Below are 20,209 nucleotides of genomic sequence, written 5' to 3'. Positions count from 1 at the left end.
CATTTGTCTTTTTAGATTTTTTTCCACCAAAAAAAATAGTTTGAGAGATAACAATAGTTGGCAAACCGATTTATGAATGTGGAATATTAGGCAGTGCAGTGGGGTCAATTTGAATGAAAAAAATCACTTTGCTCTTGTGACAAAGCAGGTTTTTATGAACATGATCATCTATTCTGTTATGAGACTGTGGGTAATAAGGAAGAATTAGAATAGCTAATTTAGCATATCAAAGCTGCGATAGATAATGTAATGAAAGTCATTGTCCAGGAATAGATTTGATCTCTCTCCTTCCCTGCCAAATAATCACTGCAGTAATTCTCAGAAATCATTGAATTTATTGCTATAGCTACTGGAAGCTTGCCTGTAAAAATAGTTTATGACTGGTGATGTGACAGATACGATTTTGTGTAGAATAGTAAGTCATTCTGTTATCATCATAACATAATTTGTTTAGGTGTGATAAAAAGGCAGCAACAGAAAAACAGCCTATGACGTATAGCATTTTCAAACATGTTGTATTTTCTTAAGGTGAAGGCATTCTAAAAACAAACTGTTCATCAGTATGTTACGGTTTCATTTGTGTGTTAAAAGGTAAGTTCAAAAATGATTATTTTTAAGATCAAGAATTGTATTTCTAATGTGGAACTGGAACTAGTAAGAAATCAATTATTGATATTAACAATTGAATTTGAAGCCTATGGTGACCTTTAACTAGTCAAAATACAATTACAGATATCAAGAATTACAGTTTTACTAGCTGAAATGTTGTTATTGATATCAAGTATTCGTATTTCTGCGAGTGATGCCATCATTGTTGATATCAGGAATTAACATTTTTACTAGTGGAAATGTAATTTCTAATATCAAAAATTGCCATTGTTACTTACTAGTAAAAATCCAATTTCTGCTATCAAGAGTTGCTTAAACAAACGGATGGGCACTTCATTGCATAATGCAAAATCTAATTTATGCAATACATTGTTACATTGTTCCTTTTAGCAGAGCTGTGCATAATGAAAGTAATAATAGGATGAGGAAGGATGATGGGAATCCACTGATCGCTTTATGATTATGTTTTTGCAGTTAAACTGCAAACTGGCAGCTTTATTATTAGGAAACAATCAAATAATTATCAGATTTTCTCATAGTGCACACCGTCTTGAGCTTTTGTATTCCTCATGTGGATTTGGGTAATTTATGGAAGTCTTAGAAGAGCTTATTGTTTTTCCCAATTGCTAAGTCATATTTCCTGGAAACAATATCACATTTCTGCAAAACTAAACACTGTACCATATTCGGCAAACTTATTTAAAACATGAATCTAAAATCTAATTCAAACCGAGTTCTATAAAAGCTCTATAATGAACAGCAACACTGCTCACTGAGATTTATTGAACACAAATAGGATCATTGCCTGAAGTTAATATAATCAAGCATGGCAAATTTGCAATATAATGTACAGTGTAATGTACAGTGGAATGAAATCTGTGAAAACAAAACATTCACAAATGCAATCATCATGTATTTATTGTAAATTGGAGTAAAATCTGTAATATACAAATATATTGTTATTTTGTTCCTTCATCCATCCATTCATTGATAATTTTGTCAAAGAGCAATAATGATCACAGATGTGTCTTTATTAGACTTGTCCAGATAACCTGTGAGGTGAGGTAATGGTTTTTCTTTTGATTAATCAAACTGTCAGTGTTTTATAGACGTTTGAAGATTCCAGTGTGGGTGTAAGATTATGACATTTGATAGGAACTGTGGCCAGACCATAATTGGGCTGCTGTAACCGTCCCACCCTCCTTGAGGCACAATGCCATGACCAGCACAACTCTTGACCTGCCCTCGCTAACAGGCTCTCTAGGTCGAGTATATAAGCATGTTAAAGTGGGAAAGTCAGTGTTGTAGACTGAGAAAAGGACTGCCTAACACCTGGCACGAAGGTAAGAAACTCATGTTGTTCATGAAATGAATATCATATAATAGGAGATATTGGATGCATGGAAAAGAATAGATCAAAAATATATGTATTTTTAATATATACAAATTATTTATATTTTCATTTATTCTTTATAATGTGTATTTAGGAATTGTTACATTGTTGCATTATTAATTACAACACCGAAAACTGAATTACTTCAACATTTAATTAAACTGATTTTCAAGTCTGTGTTTCAGGAAAATATGGGGAACCAAGCCTCTAAAGACAACAAGAATATAATTCTCCACCAGGTTAAACCGACTACGGTGAGCAAAACTTTAACTGACATGAAATGCAATGTCATAAATGAAATGCAATATCCTTAAGTTCTGTTGGTTTGTCTAGCAATTTGAGAACAAGGTAAATCGATGCCCATTTTCCAAGCAAGTGACGAACTACCAGGATGGTTCATGCCATAAGGATACATTACATCACAGAGCAGTTAAGGTAAACAGAGATACTGAGATAACTTAATGACTAGTTTTATTTTTATTGTGTGTATATGTGTAAAATTGTCATTTAAAATGTAGTTATTTTGGCAATTGCATAGGATGATGAGTAATACAGGATAAGTTTGAAATTTGTCTTCTTATCTTTTAGAGCCAGGTTTGCATGTCAAAGGTCTGTGAAGGCTCTATTATGACTCCAAAGGCTCTGACGCGCTGTCCCTCATCCACCCTGCCAGGCTCCGATGACATCCTCATGCAAGCTATTGACTTTATCAATCAGTACTACAAGTCAATTAAAAAGTAAGCACCAATAGTAGGGTCATAGCCACCATAGACATTGTAAGGGACACGTGCCCCCAAATATTAAACTTTTTGGTAGATGAATATTGGTTTTAAATGGTTGATGGGTAATATTTTACATTCAGTCCATTATAATCCTGGTTACATTCTTGTTTTAGTTTCTTTTAATGCCATAATAAAGCCGACCATGAACTCAGATTCTAAGAAGTATAAAGGGTAGACTATATGACTGAATTATATCTGTTATTCAGCTCAAAAATTGAGGAGCACCTGTCTCGTGTGGAGGAAGTCGCTAAGGAAATAGATACTACTGGGTCATATCAACTCACCACAAAAGAACTGGAATTTGGGGCTAAGCAAGCATGGAGAAATGCACCGAGATGCATTGGCAGAATTCAGTGGGCTAATTTGCAGGTAGTTTCTCTAGTCTGAACTAAAATGTATATTAAGTGTGCAGTCATATACTGTACTTATATTTACGTTATGTTTTCCTGTGCAGCTGTTTGATGCACGTAAATGCACAACTGCTGAGGATATGTTTCAGATGCTGTGCGATCATATTCAGTTCGCTACCAATGGAGGCAACGTGAGGTAACCCAAGAATGTGTTATTTGAGCTTTTCAATAAACCATTCATCTTGATTGTCTTTGCAAATTTGAGTCACAATAAATACATTTATTTTCACAGGTCTGCCATCACTGTATTTCCTCAAAGAGCTGAAGGGCAACATGATTTCCGTGTATGGAATAGTCAGCTCATACGATACGCTGGCTATAAGATGACAGATGGTACAATAATAGGAGATCCAGCCAGTGTTGACTTCACAGAGGTAGATACAATTTTCTTTATTATAGATATTTTCTCGTTTTGCGATAACTTTTTTAGAAAGTATATCATCCATCTTTAGGTGGTCATGTGGTGTGAATACCACCAAATACAAATATTCTTTTTAGCCTTTCATTTAATATGAGGTCATAAAAACATTATAATTATAAAAGATTATATATATATATATATATATATATATATATATATATATATATATATATATATATATATATATATATATATATATATATATATATATATATATATATATATATATATATATATATATATATATATATATAATATACTGCATTAATGTCTTGTCAACTACCCATTTTTAACAGATGTGCATCCAGCTTGGGTGGACACCAAAGTACGGTCTATTTGATGTGCTTCCAATGGTGTTACAAGCTAATGGAGAGGACCCTCAGTTTTTTGAGATACCCCAACATTTAATTTTGGAAGTTCCCATGGAGCACCCACAGTAAGTATTAAGGGGCTTGTACACCAGCTCTTTGTAGACAAAACCGCTAATTGAAAGCGTTCTAATGCTATGTATCAAGGTTTCTAGTACAAAGACATAAAGTCAGACATTCAGTCTTGTAGCTTGTCTGATTTTGAGTGCAATGTTGTTTACACTGACCACCAGAGCTCTTGACTGAGGTGCTCAGATTTCTGAGATGACTTGCATTCCACTTGGTTCTGCAGCAAATCTGTTTGCTTCTTGAACAGAAAATTATGCAAGGCTTTTCCTTTTAAGATCTAGTATTAAAAGGACCTTTAAAATCAAAACACTCCTAAGCATTTAAGATCAGTCTAGAGTGGCAAAGCCATTCAGTCCTAAGACAGCTTGTCTCTATGCCACATTCTTTCATCCAGACCTAACAAATGAGTTTAACCTGTGAGGCCAGACTCACTCTAACACTTCACATTAGAAAGCTACCTAATTAGTTTAGATAAATACTATGTGAATTTGACTGAAGTGCTGGTTGATGGAGCCATAATGGTGTTACCATGCAGATCTAGAAGTGTTATGGATTTGTACTTTGTACTTGAACTGGTAGCTAAATATATACCAATACCTTTGCATGGCAATACAATCGATTGCTAGATTAGATTAGATAAAGAAATCTTTATTGTCCATGTGGAAATTCATCTTCAGCCTCACAAAAACATATACATTTGACTTCACAATACAGTACAGTAAACACACAAACATACCTACGAAACTTACAAGAATGACCTGACCCATGCATTACAAACACAAAACATAAAATAAATATATAAACTAATTACACTAAGACCATAAATAAAATAAAATCGATTGGTTTCATTCACTTCTTCAGATACGAGTGGTTTAAGGATTTGAACCTCCGATGGTATGTATTGCCTGCGGTGTCCAACATGTTGCTGGAGATTGGTGGTCTTGAATTCCCAGCATGTCCTTTTAACGGTTGGTACATGGGCACTGAGATCGGAGTGAGGGACTTCTGTGATACCCAACGCTACAATGTTCTTGAGGTGCTACAACATTCCTTACTGCTTAAAATATTTACAGTAGAGAAGTTTTAGAGGATCTTTGATACTGATTTTCTTTCATTTCATTATGTTCTACAGCGGGTTGGCCGCAGAATGGGCCTGGAGACGCAAAAACTGTCCTCGCTATGGAAGGACCAGGCCCTGGTGGCCATCAATGTCGCAGTGATGCATAGTTTTCAGGTAAAGTGGATTTACAGAGCATAAGTGTAAAACACTTTTGTTGTATATTTATGCATTTTCCCGATTTCATGAGAAAACCTAACTATTTTACAAGGTGGCAGTTTCATATGAATTTGTATGAAAACGTATAATTATTAGAACCCACTGAGCATACTTTTACACGACACCGATGTTCTAAAAATGGAAAGGTTTTTCCTTTCTGTTTTTCACGTACAGACGACAACGTTGTCAAAACATTTACACAGATCTGAAAAAAAAAAACTCTGAGACAGTGTAACATAGACAAAGAACATTTGACTGTAAATGAATCATTGCATATCAGAAATCACTGGTCACAGATCAGACATTAGAAATAACATGGTTACTTACAGTGTATCCGTAAAGTATTCACATCGCTTCACTTTTTCCACATTTTGTTATGTTACAAACTTATTTCAAAATGGATTAAATTCATTACTTTTTTACTCAATTCTACAAACAATACCCCATAATGACAATGTGAAAGAAGTTTGATTGAAATCTTTGCAAATGTATTAAATATAAAAAATGTACATAAGTATTCACAGCAGCCTTTGCTCAATTCTTTGTTGAAGCACCTTTGGCACCAGTTACAGCCTCAAGTCTTTTTGAGTATGATGCTTGGCACACCTATTTTTGGGCAGTTTCTCCCATTCTTCTTTGCAGGACCTCTCAAGCTCCATCAGGTTGGATGGGGAGCGTCTGTGCACAGTCATTTTCAGATCTCTCCAGAGATGTTCAATCGGGTTCAAGTCTGGGCTCTGGCTGGGCCACTCAAGGACATTCACAGAGTTGTCCCGCCATTCCTTTGTTATCTTGGCTGTGTGCTTAGGATCGTTGTCCTGTTGGAAGATGAACCTTTGCCCCAATCTGAGGTCCAGAGCGCTCTGGAGCAGGTTTTCATCAAGGATGTCTCTGTACATTGCTGCATTCATCTTTCCCTTGATCCTGACTAGTCTCTCGGTTCCTGCTGCTGAAAACATCCCCACAGCATGATGCTGCCACCACCATGCTTCACTGTAGGGATGGTATTGGCCAGGTGATGAGCGGTGCCTGGTTTCCTGCAGATATGACGCTTGCCATTCAGGCCAAAGAGTTCGATCTTTGTTTCATCAGACCAGAGAATTTTGTTTCTCATGGTTGGAGTCCTCCAGGTGCCTTTTGGCAAACTCCAGACGGGCTTTCATGTGCTGTCTGGCCACTTTACCATACAGGCCTGATTGGTGGAGTACTGCAAAGATGTTTGTACTTCTGGAAGGTTCTCCTCTCTCCACAGAGAAACTCTGGGCGGCGAGCTCCTGGCAGTTCCAAACTTCTTATATAGACGTGTGTGCCTTTCCAAATCAAGTCCAATCAACTGAATTTACCACAGGTGGACTCTAATAAGGTTGTAGAAACATCTCAAGGATGATCAGTGGAAACAGGATGCACCTGAGCTCATTTTTGAGTGTCAGGGTAAAGGCTGTGAATACTTATGTACATGTGATTTTTTTTTTTTCTTTTTTTTTTTTAAATACATTTACAAAGATTTCAAACAAGCAGAGGTGGACAAAGTACACAACTCTATTACTTGAGTAAAAGTAAAAGTACTACTGGTCAAATATTACTCCGTTACAAGTGAAAATTTTAAAAACAAATTTTTACTTAAGTAAAAGTACAGAAGTATTTGTTTTTAAAAGTACTTAAGTATCAAAAGTAAATTTCCTTTTGTATGTCAATGCATTATTTTATTATTGTTGCATTGTTGTATAAATGCACATTATGCCACCAAGGTGGTTTAAGCCAGTCAGTGATGCTCCATCCGACATACTAGCATACGACTACCTTGAACTAATTTCTTTACATTTGTATAGAGCGACATATATATTGTATATATACAAACTTTAATACAAGTATTGAAATTTTCAATTTCTTGTATAAAAGTTACAGAACTGCTGTCACTTTAAGGACCCTATACACTGATACGCATCCAATATTCTCCCAACTGTTTACTCTTCTCTTTCTCCCAGACATTTACATTTTTTAACATTTTATGAGACATGCATCAAAGTGTATGCCAACTAAACTAATCTTTAATCTTTTGAGAAAACTGAAACATACTTTTTAAAGCTACACTGTGTAACTTTTTTAGTTTATTCTTAGCTAAAAACACTTAGTTCGTTCAAAAATATATGTGCTCATTAATGTATATTTACTTCTTTCAAGTAATAAAGTATTCTCGTAAGTTTATAATATGCCATTGAAAATACATACGAGTAAGGGGTTCGAATGCGGGTTGCCATGTTGCCCCTCCATCTTGAAAGTACATTAGCCAAAGAGGGACATACCCGTAAATTCAAGCTTCGCCTTTCGCGTTTTAACACTCGATGGCTCCGTGTCGAATGTGGACGAGGTCGAACTGGAAGCCATGTTAATCTTGGACTAAATCGGCCACCGTAGGAGTTAAAACGACATCGGAATTGAGAGGAACAGAAACTAATATTCACTGGATGGTCATATACCTTTCACCGATAGATGGGGGAAAATATAACACAGTGTAGCTTTAAGTATAGCCATGGGTGCACACACTGTGCCAAGGAACCGTCTTCTTCCATTTTGCTGTAAACTGATCAGTGTTAAAAAAAATGTTGGGAAACTTCACATGACCCTATACAAGAGTGATTACTGATAGGCTGTCTGCAAAAAAGAAAAAAACTTTTAAAGAAGAAAAAAATTCATACACTGACTTTTAAAGCTGCTACAGAAACGACTTTCGACTTTGAGGACCTTGATAGAAATGTAGTGGAGTATAAAGTACGATATTTGTCTTTCAAATGTAGTGAAGTTAAAGTAAAAGTATCCCTAAAAAATAATACTCCAGTAAAGTACAGATACTCAAAAAGTGTACTTAAGTACAGTACTCAAGTAAATGTACTTAGTTACTGTCCACCTCTGCAAACAAGCATATTTCATGTTGTCATTGTGGGGTATTGTTTGTAGAACTGAGGGAAAAAAATGAATTTAATTCATTTTGGAATAAGGCTGTAACATAACAAAATGTGAAAAAAGTGAAGCGCTGTGAATACTTTCCAGGAGCACTGTACATGTTGTCGCATTACTGTTTAGTCCATATCGTACTGCACCAAAATTGCGACTGATTTACCAAAGAATCTGTAATTTGTACAGATATCTAATTACACTTTTGAAGATGTAACTAGTAATAAATAATTTTTTTAGAGTAACTTACCCCAGGGGTTTTCAAACCTGTCCTGGAGGACCCCCAGCCCTGCACATTTTGTATGTCTCCCATATTTGACACACCCACTTCAGGTCTTGCAGTCTCTAATAATGAGCTCATGAGTTGAATCAAGTGTGTTAGATGAGGGAGACATACAAAATGTGCAGTGCTGGGGGTCCTCCAGGACAGGTTTGAAAACCCCTGACTTACCCAACACTGCATGCCAGTGGGCGGGACCAAGTTTTCAATGGTGAAGTAAGCGGTCTTTCACCTATAGCTAGGCATAATGAATCATTCTCTGGAATCATAATCATATGAATCATAAAAGCTTTTTTTAGACTAATAAGGAAGTTTATTATCTGACTTTTCACTCAGTGAGTCAAATAACCAGGGATTCCCCGACTGTTTTGTCAGTTGAAACTCTTTGACAAAAAGTAGACCTGAAGTGCCCCCTGAGATTTTAAATGAATGAATTGGGATTATCCTATTCAAATCAATGTGATAAACAAGTTAGTAAAAAAAAAAAAGGAATCTAAAAGTAATGAAAAAGTAGTCAGATTATATAACCTTAAATGTGTAATGTAATGAATTACGTTACTAACTATTTTTGTCACGTAATTTGGAATCATTTACAGACTACAATTTGTAAATAATCTACCCAGCACTGCCAAATTGTAAACATTTAAAATAGTTACAAATTGCAATGAGAGTTGAGAACTATAAAGAGGTGCATCACATTCTAATATATAATATCTGTAAATTTCAAATTTGTGCACGTTGTAAAGTTAAGATTAAATTTTACCTTGTTAAATGTTTATTCACAGTATGACCTTTTTGTCTAACTGACATACAGAAAAATAAGGTCACCATTACCGACCACCATTCTGCATCAGAATCCTTCATGCAGCACATGGAGATGGAAGTGCGTCTGCGTGGAGGCTGTCCAGCCGATTGGATCTGGCTGGTGCCGCCAATGTCTGGATCCCTAACTCCTGTGTTTCACCAGGAAATGCTGAACTACATCCTGTCACCCTTTTTCTACTATCAGGTATCGTCCTAAGTGTCTATTGTGCATTCATCAGAAAAGCTGCATTGCTGGAATCTAGTGGTATGCATTTATGTGAAGTATATCATGTCTAGTAGTATATGATGTCTAAACGAAAGTTTTGGGATGTTCTTGCCTTAATGTGTCTCATCTGTTACCATTTAAAGCCTGATCCGTGGTTGACACACAAGTGGAAAGACAAGAAGAGAAAAGCGAGGAGGAGTACAGTCAGCTTCAGAGGATTGATCAGGTACCATAATATTCACACTTCCTCAACCTGAACAACGCAGTGCTGTTCTCTAAGAAGAGATCTGTCTGCAACAATGTAATGAATAGCTGAAAGGTTAGCTGTGAACATTTGGTGAGCAGCCAGTATATCTAAAATTCTTGTTTTCTTGTTTCTCTTTTAGAGTAGTGCTCTTCTCTCAGACACTCATTAAATCAGTCCTGGCCAAGAGGGTGCGTTGCACCATTCTCTACGCCACAGAAACGGGGAGATCCCAGGCTTTTGCTAAGAAACTAAATGCAATGATGAACTGTGCCTTCAGCTCCAGGGTAAGAGGACCATCACCCCTGATTCAAATGTAACTTACCAACACTGCCAACGGCATATGTGGCAGATTCATAATAATATCCCACTCTATAAAATAGTGAAACAATTTCTACCTTAAGGTAATAAATAAATAAAAGTATTAAATGAAGATATTTTCGGCTGATATTCTTCTGGTCAATCTTAAATTCATAATCACAAAATCAGTTTGAATGTCCGCTGAGGAAAACAATATCTTGTCTTGGTCCTTTTAACACTTAGCGCTAGTCAGTGCATTTATAAGTTGGTTCTTAAGAAGTTGTTTAAAGTTAAAAACAACTTCCTTGTTTCCTTGTTTCAGTCCATTTCAATATAAAAGTCTTTGCTACTGACTCGCTCATATCTAAGGGTGTAATAATGTAGCTAACTTTCACTAATGTCAAATCACAATCACAAACGGACCCAAAATACTGCATGTTATTTATATAAAATTATATTTATAATACTTATTAATAATATTTAAATAAACAATATTAGCCATTATTAAAGTATAAGAAGTTTGTACAATAGGAAATAAACACAAGCAAACACTTTCAGTCAAAAGTACAAAAGCAGCGCTAGTTATAGTATCCTACAGGCTTTCAGTTAAATAAAAATATAAAGTTATGAAACTATACAGCAGCAAATTCCCGAAGGACTGGCCGAAATAAAGCTGTTCTCGTGGATACATGAGCGCTGAACGGCCGCTGGCGGTCTGGAGCTCAATCTCTGAAAACGTCTAAACAAATTGTCATAAATACCCTATGTTTTTAAATAAGTTGCAGATTTGAGGTCTAAATAACTAAAATTAAAACTACTTTCCGTGACACAACAACAGTGAAATGGTTCCAGTGCTGTAACTGGGGGAATATCGCACGTCTGGAAAAGGCTCTCGACCAATCAGATTCAAAACCAGAACGAACTGTTGTATATAATATATAGTATTTAATTAAACACTGAGATTGGACATTGCCCTTTTAGTTAACATATGTACACATGTGAAACATTTGTGTTATTTATACAGGTTGTTTGCATGGAGGACTACAACTTCAGTGAACTTGAGAAGGAAAGTCTCTTAATTGTTGTCACCAGCACCTTTGGCAATGGAGACTGTCCAGGAAATGGAGAGGTATGGATATGTTTATACACCGTGACCTTATAGTAATACTGTAGTTAAATCAAAGACCTTTATCATCAAAAATAATAAATGCAAAATTTACAATATGTCCAAATGAAAAGGTCAGAAGTAATTTGCTTTAGGAATGATTCTTTGTACAATAACCACAAAAGGTGTTTGTTAACTAGAATGTGTTCTTCTCCTCAGAGTTTTAAGAAGCAGCTTCTCAGTCTGAAAAGCCTCAGAAACAAAGTCAGGTCAGTATTTAAAATCCCCTACTTTTATTTTCTCTCCACTCCTGTATAGAATACATTGTTCGAATAGTTTCTTTCCTCCACACAGGTTCTGTGTGTTTGGTCTCGGCTCTCGAATGTACCCAAACTTCTGTGCGTTCGCTCATGCAGTGGATGATACGTTTGCAGCACTGGGAGCCATCCGCGTGTCCCCCACTGGAGAGGGAGATGAGTTAAACGGACAGGAGGAATCTTTCTCAGCCTGGGCTTGCACTGCCTTTAAGGTCTAAATTAAATAAATGTAAAAATATGAGAAAATAAACCTTGAGCATCCATTCTTGTCAGCACTTTAAAGTTAAAAATCAATCATGAGATGTTTGTTTTCTGTATGTAAAGGATGCATGCAAGGAGTTTAACATTCAAGGGCAGCTTCCAGGCAAAAATGGTCTGGCAGATTCCTGGGATCCGCAGAGGCACAGAGTACAGAATGACAGCTGTACACTAGAACGAATCGCAGGTACATTTTATTTCCTTGAAAAAAACAACAACACATCATTAAGGGAAAATTATGGTCAAAGCTTGATGATGCCCGGTGAAGTGATCAAAAAGCAATGCAAAAATGCCATATTGAGAATATTCTTGTTTCTCTTTTTTTTATATATCTTGCAAGACAGAACTATACACAGTGCAATATTAATTATATAGGAATATGGAAATGCTAAGTTAGTGACATTTTGTTAGATTCAAATAGCCATTTAACAATCATTATAATATATTAACAATCAGAAATGAGTATTCAAGAATCATGTTATTAACAAATTTGCAAGATTTCTGCAGTGATTATTATTATTTGGCTTGGTTTTACAGCTCTGTCAGCTCTCCATTCTAAAGTTGTGGTTCCCATGAAGCTGAAGAGAAGGCAGAATCTACAGAGCCCGAAGTCAAGGTATGCTCTCAAATTCATGCATCTATGTTTATTAAAATAATAATATATTTTATACTTATTATATTCATTTTTGTATTATTATTATTATTCTGTCTAGGCTTTTATTTTTTCCGAAACAGGTGCCTTGTTTTCTCAGAACACAATATTTAACAGTATACATTTTTTTATTCAATGTTTTTACATGATCTCAGTCGTTCTACAATATTGGTGGAGCTGGAGATGGATGGGAACACTGAGCCCTTAAACTTTGCCCCTGGAGACCATGTGGGGATATTCCCAGGGAACTCACCTGAATTAGTAGCTGGCATCCTAAAGCATCTGCCCAATGCCCCTCCTATCAACCAGAGCCTTCGCTTGGAATTCCTCAGTGATTCCTACCCTGGTACTGAACCATCTAACCTAATTACATAATGGAAGTCATACACATAATAACATAATGATACCTAATAATGTTGTCCTGCAGATGGTGAAAGGTGGCAGAGAGATGAACGAATACCACCATGTCCTCTTTCCCAAGCTCTTACTTACTATCTAGATGTCACCAGCCCACCCTCACAAAGCTTCCTCCTCAAACTCTCAAAGATGGCAAGCCAGGAAGATCACAGACAGCGCCTGTTTGCACTAGCAACAGTAAGTCATTTTTTGACAATCATGGATGTTTCAGAACTAAGGATGAGAACTGCACCAAATTTATGTTAACTTTGAGAGTCTTTTAGTAACTTTAGGGGAAAAATATAGAGGAAAGAAAATGCATTTCCCATTGCCAAATTATATAAAAGGCATATTTACACAGACTTTTTAATAACTTTTCTCAGTCATAGAACTGACCGACTCAATAGAATTATTCATTCAGGAATCAGACTACACTGATGGCTGTATGTCTGATTTGCTTAAAAAAAAAATGTCATAAGAATCGTTTATTCGGGAGTCGGCCTACACTGATTGCATTGTATGTTTTGAGTTTGCAAAAAACGAACCTCCTATAAGACAAATTTTTCCAGGAATTGGACTATACTGGTTTTGCTTTATGTTTTTGATTCACTAAAAAGAACCGACTCATTTAACTTATACATTATAGCTTCAGACTATATTGGTCACACTTTGTGTTTGATTCACTAAAAAAGAACCGACTCGTTTTAATTATTAATGCATCAGTGTTTTTTTGATTCTCTAAAAATAACCAATTTGTCAATGCTATCCAGAGTACACATGCGAGAACCGTAAACAGACCCGAATGTCTTTCAGTTCCAGTAATTTAAAAAAACAGAACCAGTTTAATATTGCTTTTTTTAAGGCAATATACAGTACTATACTATTTTGTGAAACTTATTTATTCATGCTGAAAAATACATAGTGAGTATATGCTAAAAGTGTTATTGATAATAAAATGCTATACATTTAGTAAATGCTTTTGAGTCTTCATAACAATGAATCTTAATGCATATTAATAAAACACAAGCAGAACATCTGTGTAAATCTTTCATATAAACCAATTCTTTCATAAAATGTCCCATTATGAATGCGACAATTCACAAAAGAATGGTTTCATGAACACTTATGCTCATATTTAATGAAAAAAGGTCCATTGTGCACAATTATCATGAATTGTTTTCATTGGAGTTTATTGGCTAAGTAAAAACCAAGACATCCCTCTTCTACAGGACCTCCAGGTTTACACAACATGGAAGGCGTTCCACAAACCTACCTTCCTTGAGGTGCTAGAGGAGTTTTCCTCTCTGGAACTTTCTGCTGCCTTTCTCCTCAGCCAGCTGCCTCTGCTGAAGCCACGCCTCTACTCCATCAGCTCCTCCCCAGACCTCCACCCTCAGGAGCTCCACCTCACTGTGGCAGTGGTCAGCTATCACACACAGGGTAGAGTAAAACATATTCCCAAAGATTCTGTGATCATTTATTAGTTGATACCTGAACAGTGGAACTTCCTACGAGATGTAAAGTTTTTGTCATATGTTCTGCTCTAGAGGGAAAAGGTCCACTGCATTTTGGCCTCTGCAGTACCTGGCTCAATACCATCAAAGAAGGAGACATGGTGCCATGTTTTGTCCACAGGTATCCTTAATTTCACATTCTCAAGATGTTCCTGAGACAGACATGCAGTACAAGATGTCATAATTAACTTGTTCAATTTATGTAACAATTCCAGCTCTGACGGGTTCCACCTTCCATCCGACCCTAGTGCTCCCTGTATACTTCTAGGAGTTGGGAGCGGCATTGCTCCCTTCCGTAGCTTTTGGCAACAGCGATTCCATGACATGAAAAAAACAGGTATCAAATGTTATCCCATATCGTTTCAAACAGTCCACTGAAATGGGCTTGTTGACCCTCAAGTTGTGTTATTTCTCCAAGGTCTGAAAGGGAATCCTATGACACTTGTGTTCGGGTGTCGGGGTTCAGATACTGATCATCTTTACAAAGAAGAGACTCTGGACATGAGAGATAATGGCACTCTAAGCAGTATCACAACAGCTTACTCTAGGCAGTCTGGACAACCCAAGGTAGACAACACAAGTATCATGATTATATATCTAATTATTACAGGTGCCATAGCATCTGCCATATGTCTTTTTGCTGATGTTCTTAACACAAAACATGAACAATTTATTTTAGTCAGATCTAAAAAATTATTCTTAAACACTCTCTGGAGGTCGTTGCTTGTAGACATTCTTACTCTGCATTTGTTTTTGGACTCCAGGTTTATATCCAAGATATCTTGCGAGAGCAATTGAGTGACAAGATCTTTGAGGTTCTGCACCATAATCCAGGACATCTGTATATCTGTGGAGGCATGAACATGGCCCATGATGTAGCCACCACTATCCAGGAAATCTTAGTCAGCCGGCTGGGCATCACTCTTACTCAGGCTGAGGAATATCTGTCAAAGCTCAAGGTGAACCTTCCAGCATGTTGACACATTTTATAGCTGCTTCAGATAATAATGTCTTACAGCATGTATGCTCCGAGTGCTCAGTTGCCCTGAAATAGTGAATTGTTTACAGTCTGTAATGATCAATGGTCAATACATTTAGACGGTTATGCTTTTTGTTCACAGATCGAAAAGCGGTACCATGAGGACATCTTCGGATCCTAGTGGTCGAGATCACCTATACCATCTTGATCTTTTCAATTTCCAAACACACCAAAAAGGGGGACATTTTAATATTTTGATTTTCATACAGCTTAATGCCAAAACATATCTTAACTAAGAGGACATAATCTGTCAAATAAATAAGAAATCACAAAAATACACTGGAAACACGATAAAATGTAGCAGCAGCAATTTATTAAATTGCCGTACACAACTTGTGGAATGTACAGTTCTAATTATTGAGAACATTTTATTTCCTGCTTGTAAATAAACTATTTTTTATTGTTCAAAATGTATGTATCTTTGATAGTTTTTGGGAAGACTGACATGCACTTTGTTATTAGAATAGTGTTTTTTATGGGTAGGCAGGCAGGAACAATTCTTTTGAAGCAATCTACATTTGCCATGCTCAAGGAAACAACAGGAATCACCTCTATCTGTGGGCTTCAAAACTCACAAGTAGGCTACAGAACAAACATTTCAAATGTAGGCTACATGTTACAAATTTGCTTATTTAGTAAGTCACCTAAAAATATATATTTTTCATGGGTTTAACTTACTGTTCATGTCTATGCTTAACTTAGATTTGAATCCCACATTTTCAGTGTAGGCTCAGACTTTTGGATCGTTCCGTGTGATTGTTACAAGTGTTAAATTCAGTGTGTTTATTTTTATATAAGCTCCTGTGGCTCACACTTTCTTACACAGTGTTGTATAAATCTGTAAATTGATGTTTGTTTATAATAATATTGCGTCTTAAAATAAAGCCTTGGTACTACCAAAAACACGACAGTTTTTTTTTATTCTCCGCGTCCTTGTAGTTTGTCTGTTATGGGTATCCGTAGTAACACCGGAAGTAGTGCATCCATGCTGCTGCAGAGTATTTTTTACAACCTTTTCTCGCTTTTCTGTTTTATATATTGATATATAATTAAATTTGTATTATCATATACACATAGTATGGCTGGAAGTCGACTTGAGAAATTCGGGACTGTATTTAAACGGTAAGCATTAGTGACAGCGTGTGCTTTTTGAGATCATTTCAAGGTTAATGATAAACATACTACGTTTAAAGTGTGTTTAAACAAAATAGATCGGTTTATTATAAAATGTATATTAAAAATGCCAAGAACGCTTAATTAAATCGAAATAATAAAACAAAGACATTTTGTATGGTGTGAGTGTGTGTGTATATATAGTGGTAATAACAACTTTTCTAGAACAGAGCAATGTTAAATATCTTTTTGCTGCAGTTTGTTGACACATGTGTTGCTCGTCATTCATAACGCTGTGTATTTAGTTCGAGTTCTTATTGTGATGCTAAAGTATTTAATTGTTGTTTGCAAAGGGTTCGTGATTTAATGCGAGCTGGAGTCATCAAGCAGGAGGAAAAGCCCATCTGGTTTGATGTGTATGCTGCTTTTCCACCTAAGAGAGAGCCCCTCTACGAGAAACATGCGAGACCACTGAAGAAACATGCAGCAGATACAGTGCCTGAAATCTTATACAAGGAGGATGAAATACGAGCGTAAGTCCAAACAAACCCGTTCAAAACGCTAAGATATTATCTTTAGTAACTTCATTTAAAATCTTTGCTTTGAGCAGTAGTGCTCAATGCTCCCCTCAGGGCCATACTATCTTATATAGATCAGGGACAGGGTACAAATAAAGGGTCACTCTTTGCCCTTCATTTGTACTTAATACCATTTTCCTGTTTATGAGCTATTAATGTGTTTATGCATCTCCCTCCATTCATTATATTGTATGCCTTTATCAATTTTTATTTTATTTTTGAGCTTGTTGCCATAAACACTACTTTTTAAACTTACGGTTTGGGGTCAGTAAGAAATTAATACTTTTATGCAGAAAGGATGCATTCAATTGAATTGCTGTTCTTTTGAACGTTCTATTGATTCATCAGAGGATCCTGTAAAAAAAAAAAGTATCACAATTTCCACAAAAATATCAAGCAGTACAACTGTTTTCAACATTGTTGATAATAAGAAATAGCACCAATTATATGATTTCTAAAAAAGATCATGTGACACTGAAGACTGGAGTAATGACACTGAAAATTCAGCTTTTATGTCACAGGAATAAATTATATCAAAATAAATAGTTACAAATATTTCACAATATTGCTGTATTTTTCAAATAAATGCAGCCTATAAGACTTTCAAAAACATTAAACAATTTAATCAACCCCAAACCCTTGAATGGTAGTCTATATTAAAATTACATTAACTAGGTCCCAGATTTTCCTGCTGTCAGGCCCTTTTCGGAAAAGACCTCCAACACATTTATTGGGTCACAGCCGAGCTGATCAGTTGATGGTAACTGCATTAAACTTGTGTGCTTTCGGGAACCTGTTCAGTAAATCTACATTCCTTTTTTTCTGTGATCGTAGGAAGTTCTTTGATGTTTATGGTAATGGACCCAGAGCTTTTGAGCTTCTCAAGCCCAACTTTGTTTCTCCTTGTCAGAGGTAATGTATAATGGGAAATGAAACATATCTTTACAGTACGCTGAGTTTAAAAAAAAGAATTACTAGTATTATAAAATTTTCTGTGCCATTTGATTTAGTTGTACACTTCATCGTTCAGGTTTGTGATGAAGTACAGTGAATTAGAGAGCCGAGGGGATGTCAAACCTGAGCTGCTGTTTGAAGAGACGGCAAAAGCACTGCTCACAGAGGGAGTTTATTTAAGAAAGAGAGGAGGACCTGCGGTGAGTACGAGTCTTATTCTTTAAACTACTTGTCTCTTTCATTGTCCATCATGTTCCTTTATAACCAGCAGGTGGCACCAGAGTCTCGGAACCCTTTGCTGAACATGAAGTTGACTGACATGTTGGCAGAGCAGCAAAGAGACACTGAGACAATTGTTCCTGAGAAACAGCCACAGGCAGAGACAGTGAACCCTGACGGCCAGACATCATCATAAATATACCACTTCTCCTCTGTTAAGACAACATAAACTGCTCCTGCCTCTAGCACACCAACGTGCTGCTCAATCATGCATTTTTGATGCGTCAAATACCAGGACACTGATATTGTTTGTTCTCTCGTGGACAGAAAGAGCAACATGCGTCTTTTCCCCTTTTGGTGACAAATGAGTGATGTTGAAGACACGTTTGCACAGTCAAATGGTTTTGGCTTGAGATCTTTATAGCCAAGCAGTTATTGGGGTTTAGTGAAAGACTTTATAAATACAGATCTAGCAAGTTTCATTTCTGTGAAAGTGTCTAATGTCTGTAATAAAATATGTGAAGTGTTTAATGGAAGTACTTTCAAGTCCATTAACGTCAGAAGTGGAAAAGTATCTGTGTTGTAAATCGGTATTTTATTTCCAGTTTTCAGTCACTCTATAAACTTATGATTCTTTTTACTGCATCCTTGTTACTGTTGCACTTGCATTTTAATACATCCTGAGCAAATTTACTATGATAAGGTTTTTTTTTTCCCTTCACAAATGCCATTGTCTTAAACTCATTTCACTAAATTAACAAGCTACCCTGTGAGCTTTCATTGATCACTCACTGATAATAAAATAATAAATAGAGACGGGCAAACAAACATTGGAACATGAAATGTTGTTAAACAATGACCCAAGAAATGATTTGACCAATGGAAGATTAGAATTCTGTAATTGCCTAGATATGAATTAAATAAAAATTCTGTGGTATGAACTGAAGACAAGATCTTGGCAGAACATGGAGAGTGTCTCAAGCAAACCTAATTTCCAATATGACTGACAGCTTTATTCGCTGCTGAAGAACATGTACAAAGTATTGAATATATACTTTTTCTAAATTGTAACTATTCAGTACCATTTAGTTTCAATATCCCACAAATGGCCTTGTGAGAATGTCTTGAATTGCTATTGGTTAATCAATTAGGAATTTGTTAACAGGAACAACCATTTAAATGTGTATGTTTACTAGGAAGAAATGTAATAATTCAAAGATGTGAATCATTTATGCAGCAGTAATTTAAAGAAAACAACGAAAACATGAGTCATCAACTGAACATGCACTTGATTGTTAGTGTTTGTTTTTGTCTCTAAAGACACTTCAAACTGCAGACTTCATAAAAGCAGCACTTAGGCAACAGAAATCCCATTAGTGGGTAAACGTTTGTTACTGAGTGAGCATCAGACCCAAATACATTCACATTTTGTGTTCAATGATGAATAAACAAAAAAGTTTTCTATTTCCCTATATTCATTTATCACATTCTGTCATTGTAGGCTACTAAATTAAAATCAACACATTCCCATCTTCAAATCTGGGAGATTACTTAATCCAATAGATCTAGACATGATGAGGGCTATGTAATCTCTTCAGGTTTAGGCAAAGACCTTTGGTTCTGGTCATTCATTGCTGTCTAAGAGTAAATGGCTTTACAATTATGTCTGTACATTCGTATGTTTCTCGGTTGTGACACTAGCTTCCTGAAAGGAGCCCTTTGCCGTTGACCGCTAGATGGCAGTAATGTGATGTCTATTGAGTGATATCTGTCGGCTGTTTGTTCATTACGCAAAACACATCTCGGATAACATTTTACCCAGAAGTAATGTATTTATTTTTTTCGATGTTGCATTTCAATTTGTGTCATTTTGTCAGCGTTAATGGCTTTTATATGTGTGTTTTCATGTGCGTGCGTAGAGTGTTGTGAA

At 36.1% G+C, this 20,209-nt stretch overlaps 2 protein-coding genes across 3 annotated transcripts; both read left to right on the top strand.

The window, feature by feature from the left end:
- Positions 1-2,193: 2,193 nt before the first annotated feature.
- On the top strand, positions 2,194-16,313 carry nos2b (nitric oxide synthase 2b, inducible; the record flags this gene model as incomplete). The annotated part of the gene is made up of 25 exons (XM_079823411.1): positions 2,194-2,256; positions 2,336-2,437; positions 2,591-2,739; positions 2,991-3,153; positions 3,239-3,330; positions 3,427-3,568; positions 3,912-4,051; positions 4,914-5,088; positions 5,185-5,286; positions 9,375-9,569; positions 9,734-9,816; positions 9,977-10,121; positions 11,159-11,263; positions 11,459-11,508; positions 11,594-11,768; positions 11,881-12,001; positions 12,352-12,430; positions 12,622-12,812; positions 12,894-13,060; positions 14,092-14,302; positions 14,410-14,497; positions 14,592-14,713; positions 14,795-14,943; positions 15,141-15,335; positions 15,498-16,313. The coding sequence occupies 25 exons, from the start codon at positions 2,194-2,196 to the stop codon at positions 15,534-15,536; spliced, it is 3,243 nt and encodes a 1,080-aa protein (XP_079679537.1). The 3' UTR covers positions 15,537-16,313.
- A 48-nt stretch (positions 16,314-16,361) lies between these two features.
- On the top strand, positions 16,362-19,750 carry mrps23 (mitochondrial ribosomal protein S23). 2 transcript variants are annotated; one of them, XM_079823215.1, is made up of 5 exons: positions 16,362-16,537; positions 16,882-17,061; positions 17,941-18,018; positions 18,137-18,260; positions 18,332-19,750. In XM_079823215.1, the coding sequence occupies exons 1-5, from the start codon at positions 16,494-16,496 to the stop codon at positions 18,473-18,475; spliced, it is 570 nt and encodes a 189-aa protein (XP_079679341.1). In that variant the 5' UTR covers positions 16,362-16,493; the 3' UTR covers positions 18,476-19,750. The 2 variants fall into 2 exon arrangements, with proteins under 2 accessions (XP_079679341.1, XP_079679340.1); XM_079823214.1 differs by having other exon boundaries at positions 18,329-19,565.
- The last annotated feature ends 459 nt before the right edge of the window (positions 19,751-20,209 follow it).

This window comes from Gobio gobio (genome assembly GCF_949357685.1).
Source record: "Gobio gobio genome assembly, chromosome: 8".
Lineage (NCBI taxonomy): Eukaryota > Metazoa > Chordata > Actinopteri > Cypriniformes > Gobionidae > Gobio > Gobio gobio.
The sequence above is the reverse complement of the archived record's forward strand: the minus strand, read 5'-3'. Positions and strand labels throughout refer to the sequence as shown.

Excerpts from the sequence above, each read along its gene's own strand:
- mrps23 (XM_079823214.1), top strand. The coding sequence starts at position 16,494 with ATGGCTGGAAGTCGACTTGAGAAATTCGGGACTGTATTTAAACG. Across the intron at positions 18,019-18,136 it reads TTTGTTTCTCCTTGTCAGAG|GTTTGTGATGAAGTACAGTG; the intron begins GTAATGTATAAT and ends TTCATCGTTCAG. Across the intron at positions 18,261-18,328 it reads GAAAGAGAGGAGGACCTGCG|CAGGTGGCACCAGAGTCTCG; the intron begins GTGAGTACGAGT and ends CTTTATAACCAG.